The 14136-nt window shown below is 43.4% G+C and overlaps 1 protein-coding gene across 1 annotated transcript in view; it reads right to left on the reverse strand.

Moving 5' to 3' along the window:
• Positions 1–420: 420 nt before the first annotated feature.
• The window catches only part of Dgk (diacyl glycerol kinase 1), an 85471-nt gene continuing 71755 nt past the window's right edge, over positions 421–14136 (reverse strand). Inside the window, exons 11-21 of the mRNA XM_064691810.1 lie at positions 13855–13986; positions 13435–13646; positions 11317–11448; positions 10924–11089; positions 10773–10859; positions 10476–10690; positions 8549–9559; positions 1554–1709; positions 1250–1478; positions 1006–1187; positions 421–734 (exon numbers count right to left, since the gene is read on the reverse strand). Of these exons, the coding sequence (XP_064547880.1) occupies positions 645–734; positions 1006–1187; positions 1250–1478; positions 1554–1709; positions 8549–9559; positions 10476–10690; positions 10773–10859; positions 10924–11089; positions 11317–11448; positions 13435–13646; positions 13855–13986 (2612 nt within the window). The 3' untranslated portion in view covers positions 421–644. The remainder of the gene's footprint in view (positions 735–1005; positions 1188–1249; positions 1479–1553; positions 1710–8548; positions 9560–10475; positions 10691–10772; positions 10860–10923; positions 11090–11316; positions 11449–13434; positions 13647–13854; positions 13987–14136) is intronic.

A 14136-nucleotide genomic window follows, 5' to 3' on the forward strand; every position in this document is an offset into this window, starting at 1 on the left:
ATGGTTAACACTGATGCATAACTCTGAGATTTTTTTATACTTAATTATAACTATGCTATATATTTACGATATATACAAACTAGCTGCGCATATGTATATATATATATATATTTGTATACATATATATACAGCACACTGAACTATCTGGAATGTTTGTGACTTTTATAGTACTCGGCGTACGTAGTAGTATATTTTGACTATTAAAAATTATTTATAAAGCTCTACAACTCACTCGAACTCGTCATATGCACAATTACTAATATATTTGTTAAATGCCAGTGTTGTCAACTGCAAAAAGTAGCTCAATCCAGTGTTAAAAATAAAAATCCAAAAAAATAGCCAAAAAAACAAACAGCTAATATCAATTAAAAAATGCAATTGTTTTCGGCCGACAACTAAAAATAGCCGAATTTAGCTATAATTTAGCTGAATTGACAACACTGGCTGCTATAAACTCTATTTAAAACTAAGCGAACCGGTTGTGCAAGCCTGTGGGATAAACACTTTTTAGCTACTTATGCTTGCTAAGGTAAATTATGGACGGTGGTGCTTCTGGTTACAATACGATAATCATCTTCCAGCTCATCGGCTGACTCGAGGGCCTGTCGCCGGCCAATGAAGTCGCTCGATGCGCTGCGCCTGAATCAGCTGCAGAGCATATTGAAAAATCCACGTCCTTTCTCCGAGCGCGGCGCCATCAACATAGGAACTTGATTCTTGTGCGTAACTTTTATCTATATGTAAATGTAAATTATAAATCAATATTGAATATTTTAGGCCCCGCTTCGAGTTAACCCTAACGCTTTTCGGATATGTCATTCGAACGAGTCAAGCCTTAAGCTGAGTTCGAGTTGCAGTTGCATCAGCTACAACATGTTGGCTCGAACATGTTACTCAGTCGACCTGTTCGAACTCGGTTTGTCTTCGGTTCTGGTGACTCGTTCAAACACGGCTTAGTTGGATACTCAATATTCAAGTTTGATGCAAATGCAGTTATCTACTCACCGTGCATGGCATTTGCATCCAGGGCTCGCCATCGATTTGCATGGGAAATGTTTTTTTGGTCTTGATGATGACCTCGCTGCACTGAGCCAAACGGCGACCGGAAGCACGCAGACCCGTACGCACTTGACCCATGTGCAGGCAATTCTCTAGGCCAATTACCTCGATCAGACGATCCCCAAAATCTGTCGAGATGAAAAAGTCTGTTGTTGTATCTGCAGCCAAGTGTTTGGAATATGTGACATACCCTGTATGGCCACCGATAGATCCACCGAATTAAAGCTGGTCGCTGAGAACTCTTTGTCGCTGGACTTGAGTTTCCTGCTCTTGCCAAATGGTCCCGCACTCTTGCGTATGCGCTTCTGGGACAAGTGCTCGCCCCACAAATTGGAGCCGCCATGTGTGTAGGGTATATTGAGCAGGGCGACGCCCTGCAAATGCGGCCCATTGGCCAGGTCCAAGGCAACGCCATCGCACTGCAACGCAGCCAAATTGGTAAGTTTTTTGCCTAGTTTTTTTTTTTTTTTTGGCTATTTTAATGAGATACTCACCACAATCTCGATATTCTCGTGCAGGTTCTTGCAGGAGGCGGCAAATGTCTCGGACGTTGCATATTCGAAATACCAAAGCTTATTCTTCATGCGGCTGTTGAATTTATGCGGATTTTTCTCGCGCTCCAAATGAAACTTGACACAAATGGCGGCATCCTGCAGTGTGGCGAAAATAATCAACTCAATCAGTAATCAGTGCTTGCAAACATTTTTAAACGAATTGCATTTTTGGTCACGTAGCGAAACCTTGACTTTGTGCACAGAGATAGTTACATGTGATATGCAGCGGAAAATATGTATATAGTGTGAGATATATATATATATAGTGTCAAATTGGCCCTATCTCGGCCGTGATGTCATCAGCCATGTGAATCACGCCCCATCTACAGATAGGAGGACATGAAGCTCCTGGCAGCATTTTAATTTTTATGCATATTCGGCTACCGCCTGAGGAACTGAGCGACTCAAATGGCTGGAGCTGCTGGCGGCGGCAGGAGTTGGCCAAGAGGTAAGCGATAGAGATGGGAGCGTGCTTAATTTTCGAGGCACGAGCACGAAACGTAGACTGAGATAAAGCACGAGCACGCACTAAAAGTTCTTTACAAGCACTTTTATATAATTTTGTTGTCGATTCTTTCGACGAACAGATTCTTCAGCTTTTTGTCGAGACATTTTATTTAACAAACATTTTTATTGGGTTTCCGTTAATTTATATAACGATAGTTCGTGATATCGATAAAACGTGAGCCGGGATATTCCGATACAATTCTTTATATCTCGTGCTTCATCGTGCCTTCACGTGCTTTATCGTGCCTTTATTTTTCGTGCTTGTCAGTTGAGGATCGGATTCTCACGAAAAACCACAAGCTTGTCGTGCCACAAAATTTGGCACGCGCTCATCTCGAGTAAGAAATGTGGGAATGTGGCAGGTGGCAGGTGACGGGGGCGGTTGTCCCAGTTTGGTTGCTCATACGACACGTTGCACATTTGTAGGCGCATTTATTATGCACGTCAGCACGCCAAAAGGTAAACCTATGAGGAGGAGGAGGAGGAGGAGGAGGAGGAAGCAAGGAAGCTGGAGCGGAGGAGTGGAGGAGCAGAGGAAGCTATGCATGTGGTTTGCTACCCACTTTGGCATTTGCGTCTAAATTGTGGTTGTCGCTCGTACAAAGTAAATAAGATTAATTACAGCCCAGGCGCAAATTGAATTATCAAGCAGCGTGCGAGCTGCAGTTGGCAGGAGGATAGAAAGCCAGCAAAGCTTTTAATTTAAACGACGACCCAAAGTGTCAGCTCGCTTAAAATGAGAATGATATTGATGCTAATGCTAATGCTAATAACGATGCTAATGCAGTTGCTAATGCCAATGCATAAGGGCCAAAATAATTAGCTGAAAACGACTTATTGGCCCGTTAGCCCGAGCAAAAGGCTTGACAACTGCTCGATGGACGCGTGCCGTATGAGGGCTATTAAATTTGTTGGCCAAAAGTACGGGTCATATAAAAAGGCACCTTAAGGCCACAAAGCCGGGAGAGAGAGGCTGAGAGACAGCTTTATCGGAGCACGCATAAAACGCACATTGAATGCCATAAAAATGCGAGTATATAAGAAGAGGCTTCTGTTGCTGGCATTTTGAGTTTCCGTGTTCGGGCCAAAAGCGCAACGCACACAATTTCGCCCCACAGCCTCAACCCCGCCCGCCCGCACACACACTCCACGCAACCTGCCCCATGCCGCGCTGCTGTTGCTTCTACTCGTTGGCATTTTCATCAACAACGCACAAGTTCGCGCTTAACGTCAATTGTTGACGTTAAACCAAAGCGTCAGTGTGAAATACTTTTTCATGCCGCATTACCCTCTGTCCACACCCGACCGCCCCGCCCCGCCCCGCCTGCACAGCTTACTCAAGCTTTAAGCTGGAAAAGCGGGCCAACTGCTTGGCACTTGAGCCAGCATATCATATAAAAATACATGCGCACATATGACAAGTTTGCCAGGAGAGACTCCTCGAGATGCTAGGCCCAGGGCGGAGACATGCCACGTGAGTGCCAAATGGATTTTGCGGGGCCAAGGAAGTGGCCCAGGAAGAGGCAGTGCAAAATGAAGCCGACAAGCGAAATCCCAGCGGCTACAACACGCACAATAATAACAATACAATCAAAAGTACTGGAAACGACTAGCGGAATACCCTGTAAGTGCTCAGCCAATTATTATCTAAAACTAAGAATATATTTATGAGCCCATACCAACTATATATCTATATAACTAGAGAAATTTTTCCGGCCCTTTCCGTGGCATGTTTTGTGCTTCTTCTTTTAGTCATAACTTTTTCACCCATTTTCCGCCCATTGAAAATTTAAATTCACCCGTACTATGTTGAGCTCAACGTCTTAAGTTATATTTTACGTAGATGTTTGAAAATAGGTCTAAACACGTCTCATTCTTATTCATAACAATCCTTGGGAAATTAATCTGAATCCGAAACTTCACCCACAAAATCTCGGATTTTCACGCATTTTCCACAAGAAGTGGTGGATTTTCCGAAAAGTGTGAAACACCCCTCAAATAAATTTCAACAAAAATCTTTGAGAATGACGCCAATCGAATTGTATACAGCAAGGTTTCATGCAAATATTCCCAATTTTACCTTACTTGCGAGTGGAATTTTCTAAATTCCTGTCTTAGCATGCACCTCCATCCCGTAGGGTAACTACTGTGAAAACCTTAGCGCCTTTGTCTTAGCTCTTACGGCTTGGGCTGAATTTTGATAAAAAAAATGTTGCCAGATCATCAAAATCGGATGAGATTTGGCCGAGCTATGAGGTTGGGAAATTTTGACCTATGTCCGTATAGGATATTTGAGGGTACCATTTTGACATGAATTTTGACCCAGAAATGTGTTACCAGATTTAGATGCCAAATTGATATAGGGACCAAACCATGAAGAAAAGGCCAAACCTCATGAAAATCGGTTGAGTTTTGACCAAGTTATGGGGGTGGGAAATTTCGACCTATGTCTGTATAGGATATTTGAGGGTGCCATTTTGACATGAATTTTGACCCAGAAATGTGTTACCAGATTTTGATGCCAAATTGATATAGGGGCCAAACCATGAAGAAAATTCCAAACCTCGTCAAAATCGGATGAGATTTGGCCGAGTTATGGGTGCGGGAAATTTCGACCTATGTCTATATAGGATATTTGAGGGTACCATTTTTGATGTGAAATGGTACAAACAGTTTTATTTACTTTAAGGTGCTGAGCCTTTCCTTACAATCTCACATAGAATGTAGCGAGTCAGGAGCTGGGAAAAGCAGGATCTAATGAACCATTAGACCGAGAGTGTTAGGTGGAAGGGTTGCCTATTTCGATAACAGACACTTCTTGGGACTTATCGAACCCCATTAAGTTTGACATAGGCATTCCAACAGGCCAGGCTATCTCATCGGACATTGTACCCTAAGATTGTAACCTCAAAAGAGGGAAGAGAGGCAGTGCGGAGTGTGCTGAAATGTTTGCGCAAAAAGGATTTCAACTTTAGCCGCACTTGACAAATGGTGCAGCATTACAAAATACACACACGCCCCCCACAAACGCACGCACACACACACACTCTACACACACACATTCCACACACACACATAACACACACAGACAGAAATAAAATCAGTAAACACTATCGCAGGACCTCGGCTCGGCTCCCTTGTGGGCGTGTTTCCATTTTGATTAGACGCAGGACACGATTCGCATTGCGCCTTGCTGATTTGTACAACATATCCGTTTTAGTAGTTGCCATTTCTTTAGTTGTATTTTTCGCCCACCCGTTTTCCCTTTTCGCTCTCCCCTTTTTTTTTTCGTGGTTTTTCACAGGTCCTGTTCGGTCCTGTCGTGGCCGCTGCCTGCGAATTTGCCACTTAACCTTTCTTTATGACCGCATTAAATCTTCGCCAGCTACTTAGTCGCACACATTCCCCACCCTAAAAAAAAAGCAGAAAAGGCGTCTTTGATTTCCACTTTCGGGCCCGGAACCTGGCACATACTATCTTCATCTCCGGTTCGTGTTAAATTATTCAAAAGCCTTTAGCCAGAATAAAAGTTGGCGAGTTACATCCTTTCGCCATCTGATACAGATTCTCGCACTCATTTGAATTTATTGCCGTGTGTGTGTGTGTTTTATTTTTGGGGCAGCTGCCTCTGTCAAATTGTCCCTGGGGCGCAATATGTTGCCTGGGACTCTTTAAGGGACAGTTGTCGGCAATTGTAATTAGAGCAAGTGCCATCAGACTGTCGCTCATTAATTTAAATAGTGCATAGCTGGCGCATCTGTTAATGGCCCCAGCTGACCCTTAGAATTTAGTGTATTTAGTCATTAGGCACCGCATAGAGCTATGCTGAGCTTTAGATGTTTATTGGCCTACAACAATGTTGCGGCAAAGTACTGAAAGAGATCATCTTAGAATTCTTCTGTAACTATTTTCTAGTCTCACAGCATGACTTTTACTTATACTTAACAATTAGAAATGATTCTGACTTCAACGCATGTCAGATTTTATTTCGGATTGATTTGTACATTTTTTGTGTACCTTTGCCCTACCAAGTATTAATTGTACTTATTAGCTGTTTTTGATTTGTAAACTATTCAGCGCAAACTTCTAACTTTTTAATAGAACTGCCCTACGCCTGGGATTTGAACCAATGTTTTCTCTTTTACCTGCATGTCACAGCCTTGTCTGCTTTGGTCCTTGGCTTAGAAAATATATAACATATATCCCATACATTAGCCTGGGATTTGAACCAGCATTTTCCCTTTTCAGTTGTTGGAATGCCACAGAAACTTTACTTAGAATTAACTTTTTTAAGAAGCATTTGCAACTATTGCCTTTGGCTTAGAGAATACAACACATCCATACACTAGCCTGAGATTTGAACCAGCATTTTCTCTTGTCAGTTACCCTAATGCCGCAGTAACCATGCCTCGTATTTGCAGTATAGCACACATTGATAAAGTATGGCTTAGACAATTATACATATTACCCATCCATTCACCAGCCTGGAATTTGAACCAGCATTTTCTCTTGTCAGTAACCTGAATGTCACAGTTACTTTACCTAGAAATTGCAGTAGTTATGTCTTGTTTAAAAGCATTGGCCTTTGTCTACATACTACTACTACACCCGCACACTAGTCTGAGATTTGAACCAGCATTTTCTCTTGTCAGTTCTCCGAATGATACAGAAACCTTAACTAGAAGTTGCAGTATAACCCATTGCTAGAAACTATCCACGTTTCTCGACACAATAATACACATGCATACACTAGTCTGGGATTCGAACCAGCGTTTTTCTTTGCAGATGCCTGAATGATTAAGTCACTTTGCAGTTGCCTGAATGATTAAGTCACTTAGGCGGCTCATTTAGTGAGGACTGCAACCCTAACTAGCATCAGGCCTATTAGCTCTAGCCCAATATTTAGTTCGTGGCTAACGTGTCTGTTTTTGGAGTCCTTTGAGTTCTGTTCGTGCTAATGATTGTTGTGCTGTGCGAGTCCCAAGTGCATCGATGCATTTATGATGCAAATGAGCCTCTGATGATTGTGTGCTTAACTCGCCAGCTATTTGGTGTGTCTGCTCTGCCTCTCTCTCTGTGTGTGTGTGTATTTGGCAATCAACTTTGGCCACATTCGCAATTGGGCACTTTGCATGTGTTTGTGCAACACTTTTGCAATTGAGGCACAATGGGAAGGGGGAGAGGCTGAGAATATGGAAATTTTTGTTGCCTGGCGCGATTGTTATTTTCGCTTTGAATACCCTGTAAGCTAGGAGCGGGAGAGTAGTATGTCCCCTAAGGTGATTTGGGTTATTGAACAGGGTATGCGTTAGTCTACTACATTTTCCTTGCTTTATTGCCTGGCGCGATTGTTATTTTCGCTTTGAATACCCTGTAAGGAGCATGAGAGGAGTATGTTTTCTAAGGTGAATTGGGTTATTAAAATATCTAAAGGGTATGCGTTAGTCTCATACATTTTCTCTAGTTCTATTCTTGCTTTATTGCAGCGCCATTGTTTGAGTTGGGTTTCGTTTCATTTCAACCGCACGGCTTACAAGTTTTTACTCTAAGCGATTCGCGCGGAAATTTGCATTAGAAAGAGCTGCGCTTTTCCAACTTTTCATTTGTGTGCTGCACAGAGGACGGAAATGTCAGAAATGCTGAATAAATGATTAAGTTAATGAATATCCATATGAATTATTGATCAGAACACATATTGACTTTACTTGAGAGCCGCCTGCGCGAAATATGATTGAAACAGTTTCGAGCTGAGTTTCTCTGTTGATTCTCTTTGTGATTTTTTCAGCAGAATATATATAGAGTTGTTGAATTAGCATAATTGAGCGCATCTTAGCTGCTTTCATAAAACGAAAGTCTTTGGTTTATGCTTCTAAAAGCGAAATCCCTGCAAACCCAAATAAAGCATTTAAAATCCCTTGAATGCACAATCCAAAGGAAGAAACAACTAAATGCGCTCTGTCAAATGCAAAGTCCTTGCTCAGTGACAATTTGCCCTCTAACAATGAAAATGCTGGAAAAACAATGAAGAACAGTTTGAAGCGTGTAGCCGCAGTTTCAAATACCCTTAGCGAAATTTTTATTTATTTAACTAAAGCTCCTTTCTTATAAACCGAGCTATTATCGACAGATTGTTCTTCTTGGTCGAGAATATGTATACATATACACTTTGTGACTGTCTTCCTCTACACTCGATAATAATATTGTTAGATTTTTACTGAGAGGGTATACAATAAACAGGATATTTGCCAAGTTATATTTGCTGTCGTGCTGTTCTGTGACACTGCAACGAGATTGTTGTGCGGCATGTGGCAGTGTGTCCATGACAGGACATTAGTTGCCGCCGCACTAAATGCGGCTCTAACAGAATTGTTGACTGATTTACAAATACACAAAACAGGAAGCCTGTAACGGGCTAAATTTGTACTCACCACGCCAACGGAGAAATAATTGTTGATAATGTTATAGGGCACGGTGCAGTCCTTGTCCGATTGCACTTTGATGGGCTTTTGCGGAATGTTGCTGCCGCTATGCATTGCTGTCGTTGTTGTGGGAGTTGCTGCTGTTGCTGAGGGTGTAATGGGTGTGTTGGGTGTGAGGGGTGTGTTGGGTGAGAGGGGTGTTTTGGGTGTTTGTGGCGTGCTGGGCACTTGACGTTGCATGTCCTGTTGCTGTTGCTCATTGTTGTTGTCGTTGTTGTTGCTGTTGTTGCTGTCGGACAAATCCAACGACAATGTAATTTGCTGTTTAAGGATGTTGCACTGCTGCTTATTGCTCTGACTATTATGCTCATCGCTTTGATTGTGCTCAAATGCGACAGCTTCCGTTGCTGCAGCTGCTGCTTCCGCTGCCAACTTGAGCTGCTGTTGCTTGTGCTGCAGCAGCAGCGTCTCCAGCGATTGCTTTTCAGTTGCGTCTGTTCGGGTTAGCGGCAATTGCACGCTGGCCGTCACCTCCGGCTGGCTGTGACACGTTGTGGCAACCAGCTCTGGCTGGTTGTTGCTGGTGTTGATGTTGATGTTGATGCTGCCACTTGAGCTGCTCGTGTTGCTGCCCCCGCTGCTGCTGCTGCTCATTGTGGCAGTTAATGTTTTCTGCATGCGTTGCGTTTCGAATGTGGACATTGAAATGCTCTTCGTGGTGCGCGTGCCAGCTTCAGCTGCAGCTGCAGCTCCAACCGCATTCGCTTGTCCCTTCGCCATTGTCCTTGTCATATCCTGCGAGTATTCTGTCCGTGTTGTCGTGGCCATCATAATCGATGTGGCAGATGCAGCCGCTGTTGGCGCTGCCTGTTTGCCAGCTGACAACATGTTGTCGGTGCTGCAGCTGCTGCTCATGAGGTTTTGTCGCTGGATTTCCTCGAAACGTTCGATCAGCGATTTGTCGACCACAACACTTTGCGACAATTCAATCACCTTCTGCATGTTTGAGTGCAGAGTTACCTGCAAATAGTCGAACACACACACACACGCAAACTCAGTTAGTCAGGCAGCAACCAAAATTGGTTTGTGTGTAATCGGTTTTCGGTTTCAACTCGACTGCCCTGCCCCAAACCGCAGTCATGATGGTTCAAACTACAGACTACGAAAACTGTGCACGATAATTGCATTTTTCTGGCTGTGCCTCGGTCTACTTGGCAACTTTTCCCTTTAACTACAACAACAGGTCTGCAAAACGTTTCTGAGGCAAACCGATTCGTAAATGGATTTCCTGTTCAGTTTTCACTTGAATTGTTTCGTTAAAATATTGAAAATATATGACAAAGACTGTTTTGGAAGGGTTGTCGCTTGAATCGAACTGGCGACTTTTCTTTGGGGGTTGCAGCCCTGGTTTTAAATTGAAGCAGCGATTTCTTTTTCGGGCTTACAGCCCTGTCTATCAGTTTGTCAGTTGTATATAAGGCAGCGAATCAGTTTGTACTGTGATTCGAGCCAGCGACTTTTATTTGGTTGCGCAACTCTGGTTTGTTAATGGTTCTTAAGGCAAGGAATCGGTGCGACTCCTTTTTTTTGGGTTTGCAGTCCTAGTTGTCAGTTTGTTAGGCAAAAGGGAATTGATTCGAAACGTTAATTGAACCAGCGACTTTCTTTAGGAATGGTTCGAACCGTAAATCCAACTAGCATTCTTGAGTATGCAACCCTGCTCGTCAAGTTGTCAATTGTACTTAATTCAGGAAATTGGTTCGAGCCGTGAGTTGAACCAGCGACTTCTTTTTGGGCTTTGCAGTCCTAGTTGTCAGTTAATCAATCGTATATATGTGCAGCATACATTTCTATAGCCAGCTCAAAGTCACATACAAAAAACGACTTGTTTATAGCATTTATAATGAGTTCTTGATTTTCTACGCGAATCGCTTACCTTGGGGCGCAGTTCCTCGACTGTTAGTGGCGTGTTGGTTACCTCGATGCTCCATCGATCCAGCATTACGGTAGAGGCGCGTTTAATCTTATCCATTAGTTTGGGTATATTTTCGCCTTCATAGCCGCCGCCCCAGCGCAGGCAACGGGCCAAATCGTTGCCAGTTCCTAATGGTATTACCCCAATGGCGGGCTGTGTGGCCAGCTCGATGGTGTCTGTGGATGTGGGGCATGCATATAAAATTTACTGCCCATTTTGATTTTGTGGGCAGCTGCTGTTGCTGCTGCTGTTGCTTACCCATGGCCTCGAGAACCCAGCCGACGGTGCCGTCGCCGCCGCAGCAGATGACTTTGAAGTTGGGCAGGTCCTTGAAGAGCGTAAGTCCTGCCAAAAAAAAGAATTTCCACTTAATTCCAATTTGGGTGCAAAAACAAGACGCCTAACGCACCTTCCTTGGGTCCGCCCTTGGACAGATCGTACACCTGCCTGGGATTGAGCATGTACTGAAACTTGCGCAATATGCGATCGCCCTGGCGACCTCCGCTCTTCGGATTGACAAACACCAGCAGCGGGCAGCTCAGCTCATCCGGCGGCGTTATTTGAAAATGTGTTGCCTGGTGATGATGTTGATGATGCATATGTGATTTCTATTCAAGGTTTTTGTTGCAATTGGGTCAATTTTGATGTGCAGGATGCGTGTTTGTTTTCATGGTTTGGTAGCGAATGCAAGCAAATACAAGTTACAGCAAGCGATTTGGAATTGGATTATTAGAATATTGCCAATTAATTGTGTTGGAGAGTTTGCGTCACAATTCAATTTGTACAGAGAAATCGAACTCACTTTGTGCGCCTGATTAACCGAACGCTGGCGATCCAAGACGGCGGGACAGATGGCTGTGGGTGGCACAATTAGTTCCGCATATTCGCCCAGTGTGCACTCCTTCTTCACGGATGACGCGCACCGATTATGCAGCTAGAGAGAGAGAGAGAGTGGGGGAGAGAGAGGGAGAGGGAGATATGGAGAGAAAAGTTTAAGAGCTTTTCTATCAAATTAGCCAAAGACCCAAAGCCCGAAAAAATCTGACTCATAAAAACTTAGCGCTCTTAAATTCAATTTATAGCCGGGCAGCCCGGGCGTATACGTATTTATTTGACGAGCTCAACGCACGCTCGCTTAAGCGCTCATTTTGCTTTAATTGAATCCGATTAAAAGTTTGTTAGCGCCTGCCACAAAAAAAAAAAAATTATTAAATGAGATTAAAGCGCGGTTTTTTTTGTGCTGCTCATATTTTTGTATACCCTTGTAAAGGGGGTATTACGAAATTGTGATGAAATGTGTAACGCATGGGAGGAAACATCTTCGAATCAACAGCTGAGTTGATATAGGCTTGTCCATAAGCTCGTCCGTCCGTCCGTCCGTTCGTCTGTCCCTCCTTTCGTCCGTCTATCCGTCTGTCTGTTTCTAAGCGAACTAGTCTCTCACTTTTAAGGCTATCGTCTTTCTCTGGCTGAGTGTCTATATGTCGGAACCGAGCGGATCGTACCACTATGTCATATAGTAGGCTCTTGTATAGACCACTTTTTCGATTATCAAGATATCTTAACCAAACCCAGCATTATTAGTTGTTAGATAGCACTACTATATTATATAGCTCTATAGGAAGAATCGGTCGAAAACTGAGATCTAGTATTACTATTTTCTTTTCCAATATATTTTCGTCCAACTCAGCATTTACGACCTTCAATAGGCAAATGTCTACAAGGGTATTAAATCTACGGCGTACCGGAGATTTTCTTACTTAAATTTTTTTTTTTTTTGGTTTCTCAAATATTTTGAAGACCAGCTACTTTTCTTTTGCTGGTGCCACAGACATTAAAGCGAGCAACGTAATTTGTTGTGGCCCGTATGAAGTTTGGAGCCACACGTTGCGCACTAAATGCTGGCAAAATGCAAATGCAAATGCGAGAAGCATTCCTGATGTTATCAGAGAAAGAAAGATAGAGAGAGAGAGAATGAGAGAAATCTGCTGCAAGCTCTTGTGGCAAGTTTTGTGGCACTGCTCGGCAATTATTGACTGTTGCCGCTGCTGGCAACATTTAGCTTACGAAATATTTACAATGGCAGCATTTGAGAGCAAAGTTTCGGGACGCTTGCCTCCATTTGTTGCTGTTGTCTCTGCTGCTGCTGAGATAACGAATTCGGCATTATCTCGGCGGCTGCACTTGTCAAAGTCGAGGAGTCTAGACAAAGTTGTTTCAGTTGGCACTGGCAGCACGAGGCGTCGATAAAGCTGATGTGTGTGTGGCACTGTGGCATGCAGCAGCATAATTTCTTTGAGACTTGACTATTCGCCAGACAAAACGTAGCCAAAAACTGAACCGACTGCAACCCAAATATACAGCTGCAACTGCGCGTGTGTGTGTGTGTGTGCGTGTCCTGGTTAAAATCACATCCGCTTAACAAGTTCTTGCTTGTGTCAAAACAAATAGCAGCTATCGACAGAGACCTGGCACTGAGTGGCAGACTGGCAGACTGGCAGACGCTGCGGCTTGTGTTGATCAAAATAATTGAAATACTCGGTATTCGGAGAGAGAAAAAAATGCCAAGCTTGTGCACACGCTGGAATGTCGCAGTCCCTCAAGTCGGCAACTGTCTTGTTAAATAAATGCTTTGAAGTATAAAAATGCCAGCAGCAACACATTTGGTTTCGTCCTCCCAACCGACGACAATGCCAACAATTTTACTTTACTCTACTTTTTTTTACTTTGCAACTTTGATTCGACTCGATACACTTTCAGTCGAGAGTATTTCAAGCTAAAACTAGAAGAAACTAAAGCCTGGCTAAGTGAAGTATGTCGAAATGCTAGGGATTTATATCGCATATTTGTCAACGTTTCAACGTATCACATATTAAATACTTTCAAGCAATTGCGTATCTGTGCATGATATGAGACTCACCATCATATGGCACCAGCGACAGGTGAGTCCTGTGATGCCGTGGTATGCCTTAATGCGTTTGCGGCACTTGGAGCAGCGGCCGTAGCAGTTGCCCTCGACCCAATGATGCAACAGATCTGCGCCGCATTTGGGCTTCTTCGATTTCACGTAGGTGGTGATGCACGAGGCAGGCGCATGTTGCACGCATCGCTCATGCACGGTGTATTTGCAAACTAAACACACACACACACAAGATAATTGAAATGGAAATATAATATTTAATTTAAAAAAAAGTTATGCGCAACAAAGTGAGAAACCATATTAACTTCTGATGACTTTTGATATTGAGAGATGAGCATATAAATGTAATTTCCTTTACGGTTGTAGTACGGAGTATATATGTATGTACATAAAGCATTTATTTACACGCTCGATACTTACGGACACAGCAGAGTCCCTTCTTGCCAAGGCCGACTAACATATTTAGGCAGAGATTGCAGTACGCCGGCTTGCTAAAGTGCTTCAGGCGCCACACGTGTATGCCATCCTCCTTGAGTGTGGTGCTGTCGACGCCTGCAATGCACAGACACAGAGAGTTGGGGGAAGAGACGTGTGGGGTTAGAGGGTAGATAGAGTTGATATATCATTGGAGCGCCAGCATAAAACACAGAGCCTGGCACTTTTGCATACGTGCATCAAGCAAGAATGCCCACGTTTACTTAT

The sequence above is a fragment of the Drosophila montana genome, unplaced genomic scaffold (assembly GCF_035044405.1).
Source record: "Drosophila montana isolate Dmon_TW-CO22-7 unplaced genomic scaffold, ASM3504440v1 contig_3468_1, whole genome shotgun sequence".
Classification (NCBI taxonomy): Eukaryota; Metazoa; Arthropoda; class Insecta; order Diptera; family Drosophilidae; genus Drosophila; species Drosophila montana.